The 20,981-nt window shown below is 43.3% G+C and overlaps 1 protein-coding gene across 6 annotated transcripts in view; it reads left to right on the top strand.

The window, feature by feature from the left end:
• OBSCN (obscurin, cytoskeletal calmodulin and titin-interacting RhoGEF) overlaps positions 1–20,981 on the top strand; it is a 195,739-nt gene that overhangs the window by 18,162 nt on the left and 156,596 nt on the right. For all 6 annotated transcript variants that reach the window (XM_074845565.1, XM_074845521.1, XM_074845530.1 and 3 more), the window contains exons 3-11: positions 124–393; positions 2,653–2,913; positions 7,106–7,408; positions 8,446–8,712; positions 9,582–9,857; positions 14,028–14,300; positions 18,143–18,418; positions 19,163–19,438; positions 20,132–20,407. In XM_074845565.1, coding sequence (XP_074701666.1) covers positions 124–393; positions 2,653–2,913; positions 7,106–7,408; positions 8,446–8,712; positions 9,582–9,857; positions 14,028–14,300; positions 18,143–18,418; positions 19,163–19,438; positions 20,132–20,407 — 2,478 coding nt within the window. The remainder of the gene's footprint in view (positions 1–123; positions 394–2,652; positions 2,914–7,105; positions 7,409–8,445; positions 8,713–9,581; positions 9,858–14,027; positions 14,301–18,142; positions 18,419–19,162; positions 19,439–20,131; positions 20,408–20,981) is intronic.

A 20,981-nucleotide genomic window follows, 5' to 3' on the forward strand; every position in this document is an offset into this window, starting at 1 on the left:
AAAAATCAATATCATTAATAAGGAGTGTTATTGTATGTTTTTTTTGTTGACTTATTTATTTGCACACCTCTTACCAATCACCATCATAAACTCTTGCTTCTCTTCTGTTTTTATCCTCTTAAGAACCCTCAATACCCTTCAAGGAGAAACTGAAGGATCTTGAAGTGAGGGAGAAGGAATCTGCCACCTTCCAATGTGAAGTGCCTGTTCCTAGTACAGAGACAGCTTGGTTCAAGGAAGAAACCAAACTCCGTCAGAGCAAGAAATACAACATCGAGGAAGAGGGCACTTATCGCCGGCTCACTGTCCAGAATGTCACCACAGATGATGATGCTGTCTATATCTGTGAGATGAAAGAAGGAAGCAGGACCATCGCAGAGTTGTCTGTCCAAGGTAAAAAAGGCTCTTACTATTTCAGAGAGGCCAAGTCTCACCTACCAAATGTGAGATTCACGCATGCGACTCCAGACTCGACCTTGCGAATGGCATTTACCCCCTGCTTGTGTGCAGTGAAGAACAGCAGACTCCCTTAGCGTGTGAGAGACGAGCCATGTGTGGTTGGTCAGTGGGTCCCTGGGTCTCCTGCCAGGGTGTATCTGGGACACGGGGTCAGAGAGCGGGGACAGATTGTGTTGCTGCACAAGCTATGTCACCTGGTGGGGACCTATTCTTAAAGGGGCTTCCTAGAAGGCAAAGTCCTTGAGCTGTAGCCTAGCACTGTAGACTTCCCTTAACGTGATCTCAAGCCCTGGATGTGTCCCCTGGCACTGTCTCACACACATCTTGTCTGGCGAACACAACAGTGAATCTTGTCCAAGTGTTGCTGACCACACTGGGAAGCTGGCTTAGCAGCTGTGGTTTATAGTCCGATGTGCAGTGCGGTCAGCACCAGTATGGTTTCAGACTGGAAACCAGATCCGTGCTCCAGATCCCTGACATCTGGAGGTATTCTCAGGAGTTTGCAAAGCTGACGAGAAAAGGGCAAAATGGGGATATTGATCCATGTCCAAGTCTTCCGAGTCTGGCGGTTTAGGACTGAAGTGCAAGTAGGTGTAGAGCCTGGTATAGTGTAGGTGTCTCGCAGTGGGTAGACACACTCATCAGAGAGGCAGGCATGTCTGCAGAAGGGGCCATCATTTTTCAACTCGCTGACGCTGTGTGAGCGAGAACTTGCCCATGCGACTGCAGGTCCAGCAGTTTTGATTTTGATGATGCTTACACTGGTATCATTGACATGGCTCCTGTTGCATGAATTGGAGACCTGTCATAGCTACAGGATGGCACTTGTCCTGACTCATTTGAAGCCTGACTGTACTCCCAGTGAAACCGTAAGTTCTTAGCTACATAAATTGGTGCAAGACATACATCCTTGTGCAAATTCCTTTTTGTATCATTAGCAAAGAATTGAGAGTGCACATGGGTGGAGGCAGAAGGGAAAATTTAGTCCAGAGACACAGGAGAGTTCAGATAGACATCTTTTTGTTGCACCTTCTGTTAGGTCTAGACCAGCCAAAGACTGTGTTTGGCCGCGGTAGGACAGCTGGTATTTGTTTTACTTGTTTGTGTTATGGTGCTATGGCCCGTTCCGTTAAAAAGAGAGTGACTGAGCCAGGTGGAGCTCTCAGGAGGGAAAGGAGGCAGAGCCTTTCTTGGGGAGCCCTGTGCCTGCCCTGGGGGGAGAAGTTTTGAGAGAGCAGGGTGGGGTTGGGAGGCTGTGAGAGCTTGGCAGAACACAAAGGGCTGCAGGGATGGGGACACTGCTGAGGGCAGCAAGGAGCAGACGTGTGGCCAAGCTTTGGAGACGATGAGCAGAGAATCAGGGCCTTGAATCCTACTGATGAAATGTGTGCCTGATCTGTTGCTTCGTGAAGGAGTTCAGCATTGCTTCTCATTAAATAGTTCTAGGTGCTTTGCCTGGGGAAAGGCTCTTTTGCCTTACAGGGACTGTTCCAGACTGGGAGCCAGTCACCATCTGTCAGCAGGGGTGGTCTCCTGATGCTTTGTCCAAGCTTTCCTGTGAATAGTCACATCTTGTAACTTTGAGGTTATTCTAATACGTGATGATCATCACAGTCACTTGAAAAAGACACAAATAAGTGAAGTTCATTCCATGTGAATTTCTGGGTTGACACCAAGTAGAAGTCTGAGGGTTTCAGTGTATTTTCTATTAATTCAGGTGACTCCTGTATTTTCCATTTTGGCTACGTAACTGTTAATTTTGATGGAGACAAAATCCCAAAGACAGACAAGAGACCTGTCTGATTTAAGACTGACCTACTTTAGCAAAGTTTTAATTTGAATTCCCAGCATATGCGGGCAGTGAAAGCCGTATCACTGTCAAATCTGTTCTGGGCAAGGCCGTATACCTTGTGTTTACCCAACAGCAGACTCTGCATGGTAGGCCAGAAACATGAGTGACTGTAGTCAAACAAGATTACTTTTCTCTCTTTGAAGGCCAAAATGAGTCCTTGTGCTTATCTGTTCCGTATAACTCGGAGCTTAGGAATTCATTTAGGGATGTCTGCATCGTGTCTACAATGTTTTGATTAGGTGAGGGCCGTTGGCTAGTCCTGTTGTAGTCTGGATGGTCCAGTGTTGCCAGAGATTTTAATATCTGCTGTTTCCTGATCATAATTAATTTCTTATTTAAAGGGAACATAATTAAAAAACTTCCACGAAAGACTGCAGTCTTCATAAATGATACAGCCATCTTCTGTGTGGAGCTAGACAATGAATGCCAGAATATCCAATGGCTGAAAAATAAAGAAGAAGTGAAACCCAGTGATCGAATCTCCATCACATGCTCCGGCAAGCAACACACCATGATCATCCGAGAGTGTAAGATGGAAGATGCTGGTGAGATTGCTTTCCTGGCTGATGAAAGCAGGACTTCTACCCAGTTCACTGTGACCAGTAAGCTTCACTTTTATTCATCATTGGTGTTGGGTCTTCCCCAGCAAGCTGGTATTCCCATGTTAGCATTGTTATTTTAGGTACTGCTGCGGTAAGTTTGTGGTCCAAAGACAGCAGAAGGTTCAATGTCTGCCACAAAAGGCCGACAGCCTGAACACTGGTGGTGTGAAATGTTATGAGAGATCAAAACAGAGAGAGAAGAGGGGTCCTGAGGAAAGAGCATGGCACAAATGTGTGTCTTCTCCATACCATTCTCATTTCGTGCTGGAGTGAATGTGAACTGAGTAAAACATGGGGTTAGGGACATGCATGTTCTCCTCATCAGGAGGTGCTTAGAAAACATTGTATAAGTCACATACTACAGAGAGTGCCACGGGTGTTCCATCTATATGCTGACCTCCATTCTCCGAAATCATTAGTTTCTTTGAGGGGCATTTATCAATTCTTGCTCTGGGGATTAAACTTCTTCTAGCAAATAAGGACCACTCATCTCTCCTTCTCTCACTTCACTGAGGATTTGGAGGGGAGGGTCAGCCAGCATTGAATTCCTTCGCTAGGTCTTGAGTCTATGGAGACATGAGGGTAGCTTGTGGGTATGCTGGCTTTTACAGTGAAGTAAATAGGTGCCCTGGACATTTTTGGCAGAGCATGAAGTTTATTTACATTCTAGCAAGAAAAAAATGTCTATATGCATGCACATGAAGCATTTCAGGGGCAGTCAAATATTCACCAAACTTGAAACATCTTACTTTCATTTTACCTTCTTAAGCTGTTTACATTAAAGTAGAATATATGTATAAAAAAAAACCAAAACAAAAAAACCAACAACAAACCTGCAAGAAAAAGGGAAAAATGCTTCCTCCTGAAAATATACTTTCCTTCCTTTTGTGGAGACTGGCAAAGCCATGTCGTCTGTCACCTTCTCTTTGATATGACAAAGCTGGGAGGACCCTGTGAATTGATGGTAGCTCTGATGAAAGAAGGGATCTCTGTTCTGTTTCAGCTTTACTTGCGGAGACTGACATAATATGCAGGCTGGAGAATTTCTTCAGCTCACACATCTGATCTGAGCAAGGGTTTTAGTTGACAGACCAGTAGCAACAGGTGCAAGGTAGTTGAGATTGGACCTGAAATGAAATTTTGGTGAAGATGTCTAATGTTATTTAGCTTTATTTTGATGGTGCTGCATTTCCCAGGCAAAAATTGATTCATTTAAGACAGAGAACTGCATGTGGGGGTCTGCTGCAGTTCCAGTTCACACGTGGACAAATCATCCACTCTAGTCACTATTTGGGAAGAATAATACTTCTTTTCTCTCACCACCACTTCTGAACTGCAATTAGTCAACGATAAAAAGAAATCTTTAAATAAGGGTTTATAACTACTGTGTTATCTAAACTTGGTTGTGGCATTCTGGTGCTCTTGAGATAAAATGAGGTGAATGTCGCATTTAGCATTGTGATGGTTTCTAAGGTATTTGGAAAACTGTAACATCCAACCAAGCACCTATTCAATGGGAACAACAAAGTTCAGTTTGATTTCAGACTCTGCTGTTTAAGTTACGAAGAAAGTGTTGATTCATGGAACAGAAAAAGGTAAGAAGCTGCCTTCCCCCACAAACAGGTATCTCTGAAGAAAGCATTACATTACCGTTTCTGATGGTAAGGTCAAGAGATCTGATTCCAGGATCTAGTATTCAGCTTAATGCTACACTAATGGCACCTTTGGCATCTAGTTCTGACCAGCAGTAACTGACAGGCTGGTGACTGTGCACCCCAAAACACTTGTGTGTCTATCTATGCAATGAAGGAAAAGTGTATCGCATTGAGATTTCCTGTTTTTACACTTTGTGCGTATGTGATTAGCCACTTGAAGAATCCTGTGAACTATGTTCACGTCTTTTTCAATTAGCTGGTTGAAATTGCTGTTGGCTGTTCTAATAGCATTTGTCAGGCAAGCAATGTTTATACATTATGTGCTCAGTATCTTGCATTGTTACTTGTCGGGGTCACCATTAGCTGGGGTCCTTATTTCTCCATGCGGGAACAGAAACGACGCAACACCAATGTGATGATCAGGTCGTCCATCTTTTTTTATTATATCTTCTATTCCTTTTCTGGTTACATTTATACTCTACTAAGTTCCGTACACGCACTCATCTATCTTCTAATAGGCTACAGGTCATCTACACGCGCTGTTCACGCGCCTCTACAAGCATTTGCATTGGTTAATTGCAATTATCACGTAAAGCCCAAAACTTGCCAAAACTCCCTTATCTCATACCCTGTTTTGCTCAGACTTGTGTGCTTTTGCTGACCACAGGTGTTTCTCACTTATCTGCTATCTTGTGTGTTTTTGCCAGCCTTATTTTGCTGGCCTTGTCTTCGTCCTTGCATTCTTCTGTCTGCACTAACTTTCTCCCAGCGCGGCCCAGACTCCTACAGTTACTATGCCTGTTTTACAGGTGGGTAAACTGAGGCAGAGAGAAGATCAGCTGTCCCAGAGTTTGGATTTTAGCCTAGCTCCTCATACAGACTCCCTCTATGGTCACGAATGCTTGAGTATCCACAATGCAATGTGCAAGTTGTTTCACTCATCTCACACACCTTCTTCAAGCTGGGACGAATTGCTCCTGAGTGTGCTGTTCTCCATGGGATTACAGTTGGAGTCTGGTTGACTGATTTAAAACAGACACCTTTCAGATAGCCAAAATTAAATGAAATGAATCCTTTACCACGTCAGTAGATGTGTAACTAGAGCATATCAGATAATTCCTAGCCTCTTGACCGTACCAGTGGCAGCACATAGTGAATAACCCAGATGGGACTTGGGGCTTCTCTGAAGGGTTCAAGAGGAATGAGAGGGTGAATGTAAATCTTCATTATGCAAATATCTGCAGGGATATATTTGTGACCTCAGGTACTGTAAAGTAGCCACACCTCCTCAAATGTAGGGTCTCATGGTGGGGACATGTCTTTATGTCAGTTCCTTTTGAAGTTAATTCCCCAACCCCAAAAGCTGGCTCTGCATAAATTACTAAAACAGAGGTCCCCAGTGATAGCTATCATTCTTGGGAGACAAAGTCACAACATGCCTCTGAGTGGGGATAACTAAAATTCAGAAGCAGGACAGAGGACATATACCCAGATGAAAGTGGCTGCAGAGAACAGCCAAGCCTGCGTCGCAAGCAACTGAGATCTCCGTAACTCTAAAACCCACGCGCTGTTTATTCGTGTCTTTTATCTCTGAAATGTCCCAGTTGTACAATGTTTAGCTACTCTGTGTTGAAAGCTGTTGAGGATCTGCGCTGAAATGTCTTAGTGTACGGTTGGAACAGGTTCTCAAGAAGAAAGGGAGGATGTGGACTCCTGGCACAGGATGATTTTTATGGAGTGGATTTACATTGCTGCACAGGATGCCAGACCTGTGTGCAAAATATTGCAAAATATTGGCACGCTCCTCCTTGATGCAATGCTGTCTTGCCACGCATTGGTTCTCACAGGCACGTCTATATTCCTGACTGCGGGGACGTGTATGGTTGAAATTCCCAAAAAAATGTAAATACCAGCAGACTTACAATACTAGTTCAACTATCTCTGTGCCGTGACGTTTAGTAAGCAGGGCAAAATTGTGCCATCTTGACAGAGTAATCCCACTGAGGTATTTATTTTTTATTTTTATTTTTTATTATTTTTTTAATTTTTATTTTTATTTAGCCTGGATTCACACCAGGGAAGTGGACCAGGAATTTAGTGCACAGAATATTGAACAACCTTTGATGGTGGTTTTACCCATCTTCTGAGTGAAAATTACAAGCTGAGTGTTAGTCTGCTTTGCCCAGGAGCTGTCTGGGAAGTAGTGTGGGTCTGTACGTAGTACTGAAAATTTGAGCCTATGAATTGTTCATTGCAGGCTCTTTATCTGTGCAGATAATTGTAATATTGTGTAGAAATCACATATGTTTAGCTGTGGAGGTAGGAGTATTATACATCTTTGTGTAATGCAGCCCAAAAGCATCTCCTATCCATTCTCTTGCTTTTCCATCTCACATCAATGTTTTATGGAGGTTTATTAAGTAAGAGTGGCTTTTAGTCCAGCGTAATCTTTTTCGGTGAGACACAGTGGCTTTTCCACTCTGACATAAACTTCTTGCTCTGTTTTTTTTTTGTTTTTTTTTTTTCCCCTTGTGAAGCTCCCAAGAAACCTCCCACCCAACCCCCAGCTGACCCTGTGGTGAAAAATAAAACAGAAACCTCAGTGACGTTATCATGGTCCCCTCCGAAGATGGACCGCCCCATTCCAATCGATGGCTACATCGTGGAACGCAAGAAACTAACTGGCTTTACCTGGGTGAGGTGCCATGAGTCTCATGTCCCTGTCCCAGAGGTCACGGTGAGCAACCTGTTGGAAGAGGCTGACTATCAGTTCAGAGTGTCCGCAGTCAACGCCTATGGACAGAGCCCCTACCTGGAGTTCCCAGGAAGCATGCACCTTGGTGAGCACAAAACCATCCTAAAATAGGTCAGTCTGTGCAGATCTGCCACGTGGGTGCTCTAAAGATGTTTCCCATGGCTTTGAGGAGGATAGAGCATTTGCACAGCAAAACTTTTTTTCCCTTCACTGATAGTTCTCCTATCTCATTTCAACCACTGCCATCACCAAAGCGATGGTGGTTGGGTTTCTGTGATAGAGCTGTGAGTATGCTTATATTCCAGTATTTCACATCAGGTTGTGTGAGAGGCAGAGCTCTCTACAATGGACCTTAAGCCTGTAAGTGCTTATTCTAGACCTGATATGAAAGGAAAAATTGAGTTGACTTATAATTTTCAATATATAAATAAGATATCAAATTTACACTTAGAGAATATTTATGGGTCACAGTCATGAAAGCCAAGTGCCAGTCAGTCTCTCTTTAATCTTAGAGTTACTAGGAGAAATATGGGGTTTTGACTTTATTTCTAGGGTGACAGTGTGCCCATAGAATTATTGTGTGCAACAGGATTGCTTCTTCCTTTGATTCACTGCACTGGAAAATATCTGCACAGACTTTGATCAATCTGTGTTTTGTTATTGTGTCATCCTTTTCCCTAGCTGTCTGAACATGCCCGTGTTTTCCTAGAATATCTAGAAGTGACTAGAAGGCTGGGTGGCCTCCTTAGGATCCTTCTGAAATCTAAGAATAATGCTGGTGATTAAATAAAAAGCACCCTTGTTGGGGAACCTAGGTGTTTCAGGCTTGTTATGCCTTTAATCTTCTTAGGGGAAAAAAACCCAGTAAAATATGCTTGCTGTTCTTTCCTTGTGAAACAGCACTTACCCTAATGCCAGAGGTCAGTTACCTGCAGCTGTAGAAATCAATTCCTGTTGACCAACCGTGCATTGCCTTCAGTGCATGCAAATTGTATAAGGCTGCAAGGTTTTATTCTCATGTCTTGTTTACCCCGAGAACTTTGTTCTTGGGAAGAACTGTTCTCCAGTGTAGTGGTCTTGTGTCCTTTGGTCTCAGAGATACGTGACGTTCTTCTTCCCTAGGACCGGTCCTGGCTGTGAAAACCCCCCTAACAACTGTTGAAGCTGTACCTGGAGGGGATGCCCTGTTTACTCTTGACCTTACGACAACATGTCCCGGCACTTGGTACCTTAATGGTAAAGTCTTACAGGAAAGTGAGACCTACATCATTAAGAGAACCCAAACTACTCATACCCTAATCATAAAGAATGTCACTAAGAACGACAATGGAGCAGAAGTAAAATTTGTTGCCAAAAATGTTGACACCAGCACCAAGATGAGAGTGAAAGGTATTTTTTTTTCATCACTGTCCTTTCTTCTTCCAGTCAAGAGGCAGTTGCTCTGACCTGACCATTAGAACTGGGGCCAGAGGCTTTCACTGATGCCTGGTCTGTAGGAAGTACCTGAAAATGCATCATATGAACTAACGTGGGTCCTGGTAATGACCTCACCATGATAGCACGAAGTTCAGAGTGAGTCAATCTAGCCAGCTGGTTGGTCTCTGAACTAGACTGCTTAACATCAGCTAGTAAATTCCTGTAGTTCACAACCATTGGTCAGTGGATTCTGTCACCACATCTACCATTGAGTCACCTTAAGCCAGTAATTTCAGCTCCAGCTTTGGCTAGGTTTTCTAACTATAGTAGAGTCTTTCAAAAGTAAAGGAGCATTTATTACTAACAAAGGTTTCTTCTTGGAGATTTTTTAATCTACCACAGATGTGTATGATGTACAAGTTAGTATCATGTAACTCGATTTAGCATTGAGAGTTGGGTGCTCCAGCTTTCCTCTATGAAATGTTGATAACATCTGTATCTACCCATGTTGCATGGCAAAAGGTAATAAATAGACATTCATTCTGGAAGGATGTGTTTGACTTTGGGTGAAAACCTCTGCAGAAGCATGTTTAAAGTATTATTAATCAGTAGAAAGATGTGCTTTTTTTTTTTTTTTTTTTTTTTTTTTTTTCTTAGTGATTCTGACAGTAAAAACAGATCATGTCTCCTGAACTGGAAAAAAATGCTCAGTATTGACATGAGTGTGAGGGCAGGAACAAGACCTAATATTTTTTCAGAGATCTTACAGTCTACAGCAGACTCGAATCAGGGACATGTTATTTCCATGTAAGTTGAAATAACAAAGCCTTTTTTTCTGGCAGGTGCTGCAGTGATATTTACCAACAAGAGCAGAGAAATAGAAAAAGTCTCTGCTTGGGTGCGGGAAGAAACCAAGCTTCAGGCTGAGCTTTCAGACACAGAAGCTACTGTGAAGTGGATGAAGGATGGGAAAGAGCTCAAGGCCAGTGAAAAATATGAACTTCAAACTGCGGGGAAGAGGCACATCCTGAAAATTCACAACACTGCAGCAGAGGATGCTGGAGTTTATGAGTGTGTCTGTGATGGGGATAAAATGTTCTTTCAGCTTTCAGTGAAAGGTACGTGATTGTCTTGGCTGCTTTGCATTAATGGCCTGTTCCTGCCCTAAGCCAATAGAGTCATCAAGGGACAGAAAGGAAGTGCTCCAGAGGCAGTGCAGGGAGCTGTGGTAACTCTCCATCAACATCTAGCCTTGGCAGGGTCTGTAGTAGGAGAATTTGAGAGTGAATAAAAGATTTAACACTGTCTCAGTGGTAAGAGCTGTGCTTTCACTCAAATTGATGTCTTGGTATTCCACGGGAACTTGGTGTTATTTCATGAGATTGAATAATGGGTAGTGAAAAGGTGCTCTTGTGATGAAGAAATTCAGCCACAGGGGCAGGATATAATGCACATCATCCCATGTCTGCCCTATACTTGCTATGTGATATCAGACAAGTCACTGAAGAGCTACTTCAGCTCTGATTAAAGTTCTGATGGCCCAAGATCTTGGCATTGTGGGATTTTTTCATCATTTATTTGTTGTGTTGTTTTGTTTTTTTTTTTTTTTCTTCTGTCAATACCCTGCTGAATAAGAACAGACCTTTCCAGGGCACATTGGATGGCTGGATTTACTGCTATTTGCAAGTATTCAGATAGAAGGCTGTATAGAACAAACAGCAAAATATAATTTCTTTTAAGGTTTCCTGCTTGTTAGATTTGAACCAGTCCTGTTTAACAGCTGCCCTGTTGATTGGCTGTTCTTGCTTTCATGGCAGCCCCTTCCTCCCTGATTGCCTATTACCTAGCTGGTGGGCGCATCCACTTCCAGAGCAAGACATGGAGTCTTGAACCTTTACCCTGAAACCAAGAGCATTAAGCCTCCCTCTTGCAGACCTTCCCATCTGTGAAAGCTTTTATGAACTCGATCATAGGAGAGTTTCCTCGGCCTTGAATGGGATCAGGTTTTGGCTGAAAAGCCCCAATGCATCCCTAGACCGGTCCTCATGGGTATCATCTAGATGTCTGCTGAGGTTCAGAGTATACAACCTGACTCCAGGACAGTGTAGCCTGTTGTTAGATATCATCTGGGTGAGTTCAGTAGCTGTTTTGCTTTGAACTGTCAAGTTCACTTTGTAAAGCCATTTGATTTCCATGTTCTGTCCCATAACTCACTCCTCACCTTCTTTCCAGCAATGATCACACTGCTTCTACACTGAGTATGAGGTGCTTCATCATCATGTTCTGCTGGCTTCTTGTCCTTCTTGGTCTCTGTAGAAAAGGCAAAGCCCCAGAGCAATGTGTGTGTTTTGCATTTGACAACATACTTGCTTGGTTGTTCTTAAAGAGCAAACTCAGAGCTGAAAAAAATATTCAAAAATGTGACTAAATTTATGGAGGAACTGCTGTCTATATTTGGCAGCTGCTCTTAATTTTGTTTTTTTTTCTCTCTTTCTGTTTCTTTAATGTCATTTTCCAAGCTGGCAGGTCTACCCACAGATTTAATTGAATTAGCTGATGGACGTTTCCATATGCTTTTCACTGTAATGTGACTATCAAAGGAGTAATCAATGCTATTATTTTAAAATCTGTGTTGACAAGCTGTAACTTAAACATCTGCTGTTTGTAGCTTGATTCAGAGAACCAGCTTGGATACATCTCATCCTTGTAGGATGAGGGCCACAAATGCTGTCCCAGTATTTTACCTTTTAGCATCACCACCTTTTATCTGTTCCTCCTGTAAATCAGACACAGCTAGCTGGTGAATCATTTGATGAGCAGGTCAGCTGTGTCTGGCACGTGGGCATCACATGGTTGCCGAGAGGCCACTGTGCCGAGCTGCAGCCAGAGGTGTGTCACTCACTGGGCCTCCTGCCCAAAAGAACCCCACTAGAAAATGCACTTTGCCATTTATCACTGCAGTCTCTCCAATGCCATGAGACTTCATGTGCCAGGCATCATCTGACACATGACCTCCAGCATTGAAATTGGTCATCTGAGAAGTCTCCCTCAGACTACTGTGGTTGTATTTTTCACTCTAGTTTTCTGAGGAAGTAAAAGGTGCATGAATGAACCCATCTCCCTCTTCTTCCTCCCAAAACTTTTAACCTGTGGCCTGAATTCCAGTAATGCTGGTGGAGAAGTAGAGGTCTCAGCAGTGTTTGGCCCCTGCAGACTTCATGGGAGTAGGTGGTTGGGTAGAGTGAAAAGACACGGACCTGCTCAAGCGGGTCCAGAGGAGGCCATGAAGATGCTCGGGGGGCTGGAGCACCCCCCTGTGAGGACAGGCTGAGAGAGTTGGGGGTGTTCAGCTGGAGAAGAGAAGGCTCTGGGGAGACCTTAGAGCGGCCTCCCAGGACTGAAAGGGGCTACAGGAAAGGTGGGGAGGGACTCTTGATCAGGGGGTGTAGAGATAGGACGAGGTATAACAGTTTTAAGCTGGAAGAGGGGAGATTTAGATTAGATGTAAGGAAGAAATTCTTCCCTGTGAGGGTGCTGATGCCCTGGCACAGGTTGCCCAGAGCAGCTGTGGCTGCCCCCTCCCTGGAAGGGTTCAAGGCCAGGTTGGACGGGGCTTTGGGCAACCTGGGCTAGTGGAAGGTGTCCCTGCCCATGGCAGGGGGTTGAAACTGGATGAGCTTTAAGGTCCCTTCCAACCCAAACCATTCTGTGATTCTGAGATTCTATGACTGTAGTGTTGTCCTACTGAAAGGAAAGCTCCACAGTTATGAGTCATTAGAGAAACAAGCGGAAAGAGAGCTTCCAAGAAAAAACAGTAAAAAAAGGTTTTCCCTGGTTTAAATGCTTCTGGTATGACTTCTTTACCCGTAGGTATTGCTTCTAATAATCAGACTTAGTAAACCCTAGAAAACAGGACTGATAGGGACCTGGAGAGGTCAAATGCAAACTCCTGTCCCTTCCAGAAGCTGGTGATTGAATAGAGTCCCTTGAGGACCATAGCTAGAGAGGTCCTTGACTGCACTGTCACGTCCTTCCCTTTCCTTTCACTGCTTATTTTCTCATTAGGTCTTTCTTAGTCTTAGATTGCGGGAGATTTGGGACTGTTTGTTTTTTTTTTTTTTTCCCTTTCTTACCTGTGTACTGCTTGGCCAGTCAATTCACTCTTCATTTTTAGGTCTCCAGACTCCGCTGCTGTACAAGTCGGTGAATGTTGGTTCCCTACCAAATATTTGTCTGTAATTAAAAGCACTACCACAGGCTTGGAGAAATCGAATGTGCTTAAAAGCAAGGAAACTAAATGCCAAACCCATCCTTGTGGGTAGGGCCTCTGAGCTAAAGGAGAACCCCCATGTGTTGCACCAGGTTGTAGCCCTGATAATAACACCTTGGGAGCAAAAGTCTGAGAGAATCACACTTAGGTCTAGACCATGGACTGTAACTGCTTGTTACAGTATCAGCAATGAAAGCTAATAACTGTTTTTGCCAGACTTTCTGCAGAGTTATTAATTTGTATTGTGCAAACATTTTCTTGAAATTAAGGAAAACACATGTATAATCAAGTCTTTGATTTTAGTAACTTTGACTGCACAGTCCCAACAAAGTGACTTGATTGTGGGTGTCGTTTTAAAATAATACGTTAAGAAGATGTTTGAAAATTAATTCCATTATCTAAAGATGAGGGTGTGGTTTTAGGCTCTCATTTTTAGCTAGGATATTGGTAGGTTTTTGAATCTTTGCTTTGAGGCAATTGGTGACTCAATTATTTCACTGCATGTTAATATGGTGCCAGATTTATTGTTTATCTTTTATGCCCCAGTTAATTTCCAGGAAGAAATTTCTTTTCATTTCAGTCCTATATGATATCTGTATAGATTTTTAATATAATATAATTTGATTTCTGTAGATTACATTTTAACCTCTTTTGGAGTCGGTTTATTTGCCAAGTGGTTACAATACAATGATTGAATAACCCTCATTGCTTTCCCTCTAGTTTGCTTATTTCATTTCTCTTCTCACCTCTCTCAGATATTTTGCCTGGGGCTTCCTCTCCCCTTGACTCAGCCTCCTGTGCTGTATATATGCTCTGGTTTTTAGACATGTGATAATCAGGTATATGGTTTATGAAGGCTGGAAATTTGGCTTCTTCTGCATTAGAATCTAATGATCCATAATTAAACGTACATTTTTGGTCTTATAATGAATGAATACCTAATGTAGATGTAAGCATACATATTTACTGATGTCCACACAATTCTTTACTAGCGTTGTGTGTCTGTATTTTGTTTCAGCACTTGCAAACTTCATAAACAAAGAGAAAAGTGGAGGAGTTATCAGGGCCATTGCTGGAAAACGGGCTGAATTTGTTTCTGAGACCTCTGAGGCCAACGTCATGGTTAAGTGGTACAAAGATGGCAAAGAAATCACAGCCAGCAAGAAATTCACCATGGAAGATAAAGGAAAACTGCATAAGCTTGTGGCCTCAGCTGTGATGAAAGAAGATGAAGGAACATACACATGCAAAATTGGAGATGACACTCTTATTTTTGATTTAAAAGTCTCAGGTACGTTCATGATGCAAGTATGGGGTCAGAGTCTGTCTTAGAAACTCAGGACTTTGTTCATTATACTTGTCTTGCTTTGTAAATTCCCAGATTTTTGGGCCAAGATTGCACAGCGCTATTTCAGAGACTCTGACCCTTACTGTGGTCCTTATGCAAATCCACAATATGGGAGAATAATATAACGATGTTGTTATATATTCAAGTCAACACAAGCTTTTACTAGGGTTGGAGTCATGACTCAAACACCATGCTGGTTGAATAGGCTGAGCACCACATCTGGCTTTTATTCTTCTAGCTCAGCATTTACATTGTCTTTGAACCTCCTGACCGAGGTCCTAAATTCTTACTATGAAATTCCTGTGTCCTTCTTTGACAAGTTAAACTCCTGATTTTGAGAGTTAAGCATCTCCTGCTGTTCCCAAGGCCACTGTGATCTCTGAGACATCTCTCTGCAGTACTGTAAGTGAAGCTATCAGTCCATGGCACATGCCCATCAGCATAAAGCACATGCTAAAGCACGTGGCTGTCAGGTCAAGCTCAGAAGAAAATGCTTGTCATTGATGCGTTCCAGTCCAGGATGGAGCCAGAGTGTAAAATGACACAAGAATTTATCTGTGAAATTCAATATCTGTGAAATTCAGCTGATTCAATTTGCATAGCCGGGTGGGTACCTTTCTTCTAAAAGTGGTTTTCTGGCTTATGTCTAGAGCCTAATTTTTAATCTGCTTCTAAATTATAATTTGAAACTCTACTGAAACCTTCTCATGGCGTGATTACGTACCGCAGTACAATGCAATTCAAGAGAAGTAACAACCAAATGCTTGTGACCTGTAACAGTACATCCATATCACAGAATCACAGAATCATCTCGGTTAGAAGGGACCTTGAAGATCATCTAGTCCAACCGTTAACCCAGCACTGACAGATCCCAACTACACCATATCCCCAAGCGCTGTGTCAAATTGCTATCCCTAAGCGCCATGTTACTATGATGCTGTCCATCAGCTAACTAAAAACTCAGCAAAGCTGATTAATCTATCACAGTACTGTTCTTAAGGGGTTGCCACAGGTTTTGCTGAGCTAGAGGGATTGCTTCCAGTTTACAGCTGGTGTTTGCTCAGGTATTCACTCTGCATCTCGCCTCCAGTTCTCTTTGGTTGAGAATCCAACATTATGCAATTTCACTTTGAGTGTAATTCAGAGCCCCTGACTTTACCCATTGAAAAATTGGTCTAAAAGAGCCAACCAGGCTCTGTCTGAACTGACCCCCAAAGGACAATTTATATAATTTGATTTATACTGTCTGATAAGAGCTATCTAAGATGGATTTAAAAAGTATTCTGGAGCTGCCTTTGTCTGAACATCAAGTACAGAGGAAGCCTCTATGATTACCTGAGACTGGATCCTAACTTTTTGATGACCATGTGCAGGTTAGGTGAAACTCACCTGTAAACACCTACGACAAAACACCCCATGGCTCGGGCAAAGCAAACTGACATCTGCTAAACAACTGTGTATCCCCACGAACGTTTCGATGAACAAGGACTGAGTTACAACCTGTTAACAAAACCTTAGATAGGGCCCTTTCCACCTTGTTTCACATGTCACCATAAAAATTTTCCAGAGTGCTAAGAAGCAGCATTGTACAGCCAGGGCATGGTCTTAGGGCAGGGAAGTAATCTGTCTTTATGGTAATGAGTTACCCCAATAATCTTGAACAGCAGGATTCTGGAGGGATTATCTAATTTTTTAAGAATAGATCAGTCCTAATGATTACAATTTTTAATGAAATATCTGTTCTCTGATGTCACAGATGTGCCTGGCATGGTTGTAGCATAGCAATTGTCCTTGTGGTACTCAGTGACTAAAAGCAACAGTTGCTGCTCGAAGAAATGCAATACCAAGCTAAGGTTGGTTATAACTGACAGCCATCATCTTGTTCTTCAGGCAAGGGCTGCCTTGATGGAATGAAGGATATGAAATACCTAACATGCTCATCAAATATTGCTCGTTAGCTTAGGGACAGGGTGTGTTGAACAGCTTTTCTCACATGTTACACACAAGGTGCCTGTCTCCACCGAGTTGCCTTCACTCTTACAAATACACTTGCAAAAAACCCAAGTTGATGAAAATGCTGTACTGTTTCTGGATACATGACACAGGCAGTGTGTGTGCATGTGTGCATGCACAGCTCATACGTGTGGCCACCATTCTGAGCTGAGGTATCGAAGCACAGAATCACAGAATCATCTTGGTTGGAAAGGACCTTGAAGATCATCTAGTCCAACCGTTAACCTAGCACTGACAGTTCCCAACTACACCATATCCCTAAGTGCTATGTCAGCCTGCCTCTTCAACCCCTCCAGGGATGGGGACTCCACCACCTCCCTGGGCAGCCCATTCCAACGTCTAACAACCCATTCTGTAAAGAAATGCTTCCTAATATCCAGTCTAAACCTTCCCTGGCACAACTTGAGGCCATTCCCTCTTGTCCTATCACTTATTACTTGGCTCAAGAGACTCATCCCCCCTCTCTGCACCCTCCTTTCAGGGAGTTGGAGAGGGCCATGAGGTCTCCCCTCAGCCTCCTCTTCTCCAGACTAAACCCCCCCAGTTCCCTCAGCCGCTCCCCATCAGACCTGTGCTCCAGACCCTGCACCAGCTTTGTTGCCCTTCTCTAGAGCAGGAACCTCTACAGCTTGAGCTTTATGAATTGTGAGTACTCTACTGTGAAGATCATTTTCAGCAGAAAGACGTGACGCTGTTGGCTCATATATTAACTTAGTCCTCTTGAAGTTGGAGGATATCTTATCAACGAGCTTATCCCATATGTACCCTGATCTGGTCTGGGGAAGAATTAGTCCAGTGGGACTGATATTGTGAACATGGGGCTGCAGGAATGGGCTCAGAAATACTTAAAGGCTCCTCAGCACTTCTAACAAGATTTTCTGAGACTTAGATCATTTCAAAGCTGTTTGCTTACTCAGGCATCAATACATATTCCCTAGAGCTTGCTTGAAATAAGAAACAAGGAGTGGTGATTAAAGTGACAACAACTTGAGGGCATCTCAACTTGATTTAAAAGATCCAGAAGGATGCAGGAGAGACAAATGTGATTGCACTGTAACTGAAAGCAATCATCTGAAGATCAGAGAAGGAGTTTGCACCATCTGTCAGAAAGTGAGGCATCGACTTTATTGTGTGTGATGAGACAGGAGCTGGGAATTAAAGCACACGTCAGGCTTTTATGGTCTCATGATGCTGGGCCAGGTTCTGCTCAAGGCTCTGTGCACATACAACTCTGGTAAAAGAAACCACCGCGTCTGCGCTCTGTAAGAGCTTTCATGCCTGACTTCTGAAAAGGATGCAGAATATGGATGCACATCAGTTAGGTGGGTTTTGGTTATGAATACAGGTAGGCATAGATCCACATCTATGTAGAACTTAATAAGGCTGGTGTTAATGCCACAATATAGACCTAATAGGCTGATATGGTATAAAGAATTCATCAATACCCAGCTCCCAAACTGAAGACCATTATGTACTAACTCTGTGGATGATTTAAAACTTGAATAATGAGTTCCTCAGTAGAGATAATGCTGCTGTAGCTCAGAAGGGACTTTTCCAACTCATAACCATGGTTTATCGCTGTAACTTAAGACTCTGTCATAGCTACATTGCAATAGTACCATGCACACATACGTACAACTGCACCTCCAGAGGTGAAACTTGATCACCCAAGTGTGACTAGCAATGAAAGAATGATCGGTAATAACTGTATCTCAACTTTGTGCTGATAAGCCTGAATCAAGGCATAAACTGCTTTCTCTTTTTCTTTCCAGATGAAGCTGTTATTTTTGTCAACAAGCCCAAAACAACTCCAGAAATATCAGTCAGCCCTTCTGAAAACCTTGAGCTGGCGTGTGAGGTGTCAGCTGCAAGTGGAGCTGTGGTATGGAAGAAGAATGAAATTGAGGTGAAACAGGACCAGAGGACAACAGTCATCTCCCAGGGGACACACCGCAAGCTCATCATCAAGAAGGTGACACAGCAAGACCAAGGGAAATATACCTGTGAGATGAAGGATGACAGAACAACATTCCAAGTCAAAGTCAGAGGTGAGAAAAAGCTAGAAATGCCAAAGATAAAGGCATATTCCATTCTGGGTGGTATCTTACATTCAGAGGATCAACTCACAATCTCCCTGAGGTGAAATATTTCAGCTGTAAGGCTTGATTTTTGGCCAACTGTCAAATCAACATTTTATACACACACTTTTGCATCCATGATTAGTTGTAACGACAAAAAATGATGGACAAAGATGATAACTTCTGCACCTATCACAATTAGCTGATGTGTCTGCAGAAGAACTCCTGCAGAGTCATAGTGTGAGGCCATAGCAGACTTGCAGGGATAGATAAAAGGGAAAGGAGAGGTGTTTGAAGAGCTCTGATTAGATGGAGAAAGACTGAATTTGAGTGACCCAAATAGGCAGAAAAAGAGGAATGGTTCCTGAGTATGAGGAGATGAGGGCTGTTCCTTTCTGATTCACTGAAGCTTGAAGAGAAATAGGCAGAGAAAGAGAGAGAACAGAGAGGAGATGTCAGTCAGTGCATGTTGGCGCTCTAAATCACAGGTTCAAATCTGTGCTCAGTTTGTGAGATTTTTAACATTATGCTGGAGTTTCCATACACCTATTCACCTCTTATCAGCAAAAGAGAGATGAAGGTGCTTTATTGCCTTAATGTGCCATCATGATACTACCTGTCAGGGGCAAGTATACTGAAATAGGGAAAACTTTGTGAAGCACTGGAGCAGATAACAGCAAAAATCTATGTGTGACTATTGTGTCTTTCTTACAGAGACAGAAGATGTGTTTACAAACAAGGACAAGGTCCAGAAGGAGGTGAAAGCTGCACTATCAGAAAACGCCTCGCTGAGCTGTGAGGTGGCCCAGGAGAAGACCGACGTGAAATGGTACAAGGAGGGGAAACTGATCACCTCGAGCAAGAAGTTCAAGGTGGAGTCTCAGGGCAAATCGCGTCGTCTGGTGGTGGGTCAGGTGGAGAAGAAAGATGCTGGGGAGTACACCTGCGAGGCTGCTGGCCAGAAACTGACCTTCAAGCTTGTTGTCAGAGGTGGGAGACATGTTTGTTCTCGTTGCAGAAAGGTCCATGAATTCCCTTTACTACAGAGCAAAATGAATCACTCTCTAGGCTCCAGGATCTGTGCAGCCTAGATCTTCCCTGAGTAGTGAGGGAGATCAGACAACCAGCTTGCATGCACCCACTGTCACACAGATGCCTATAGCTAGTTGTTGTGATCTGTGAGATGAATCCCACTCAGCAGTCCGTGTGGTTTTCTGGTTTCCCAGTCAAGAAGAACTAAGGCTTGCACATGCTGTTGTGATTTATAGGTCTAAAGGTGGGGTCAGCTCCCAGGTGTGTAGGAAAACAGGTCTGGAATTGTGCTCCAGAAGTACCCAGAGTGGGCAAGGCTTACACTGGAGTCCCAGTGGTGGATAGGTTTGGGTTCTTAGATGTTCATTGCATTAAGGAACAAGAAGTCAGATTTCTTGTGGATCCATGGGGATGGGAAGAACCTGAACTCCTGGGGCATTGGTTCATTTTGCACAGAAATATCTGATGTGTTGTCCTCAGGCTGTACGGAGGGCCATGTCCTGTCTGATTGTATCTTAGCTGTGGGTGGGACCATTCCAAAATGACAGGGCTGTGGGAAGTTCTTGTAAGCAGAATTTTGCCTTTGGTTGTGAACATTTTGGGCAGCGTGAACACGCGTGTGACTCTTAAATTTCCTCTCCCACCCCACAGAAGCAGAGGATGCATTTATCAACAAGGACAAGGTGAAGAAAGAGGTGAAAGCTGCACTGACAGAGGATGCCACGCTGAGCTGTGAGGTGGCCCAGGAGAAGACCGACGTGAAATGGTACAAGGAGGGGAAACTGATCACCTCGAGCAAGAAGTTCAAGGTGGAGTCTCAGGGCAAATCGCGTCGTCTGGTGGTGGGTCAGGTGGAGAAGAAAGATGCTGGGGAGTACACCTGCGAGGCTGCTGGCCAGAAACTGACCTTCAAACTTGTCGTCACAGGTGGGAGACTTATTTTGGTTGATATTTCATTGTCTTTTCTTTGTGTCTGGCTGGTTTCTGCGGTTTTCTTTGTCAAAATATTAGAAATGCTGTTAAGTACTTTCTGATGTTGGTCTAAGCTATCATTTCAGCGAGGTAGTGTAGGACTGGCCAGATACAGACATTTCCTGTAGGTATCCTGATATCAGCTCCTCAGCCCCCTGTACGTCTCCTTAGGCTCAGATAGTGAATTGAGAGGTTTTGTTAGCAGGCACTGTGTTAAAGGACCTCTTCCAATTTGTTCATCAGTATTGGTATTCCTCCTCTTGTTATTGCTATTCTTCCATGAATGTCACTTTTTTCTTCCCTTTTTCTTGCATCTTTTCTCTACATAATGTCCTCCCTCCCAAAACGAGAATTCCTTCAATTATTCCACAGTCTGGCTGTGCGAACACATCTGTAGGCACAGCCTCATAACTCCGTGCACCGTGAAACTTTTGTGGCTGATGAACAGAAGTGGTTACAGATATGTTCAACTTGAATTATGGTTTGTATTTACAACCTTTCATCCAGCTTTTCCTTTACCACTTCCTTC

Source organism: Strix aluco, chromosome 1 (genome assembly GCF_031877795.1).
Source record: "Strix aluco isolate bStrAlu1 chromosome 1, bStrAlu1.hap1, whole genome shotgun sequence".
In the NCBI taxonomy this organism is placed as follows: Eukaryota; Metazoa; Chordata; class Aves; order Strigiformes; family Strigidae; genus Strix; species Strix aluco.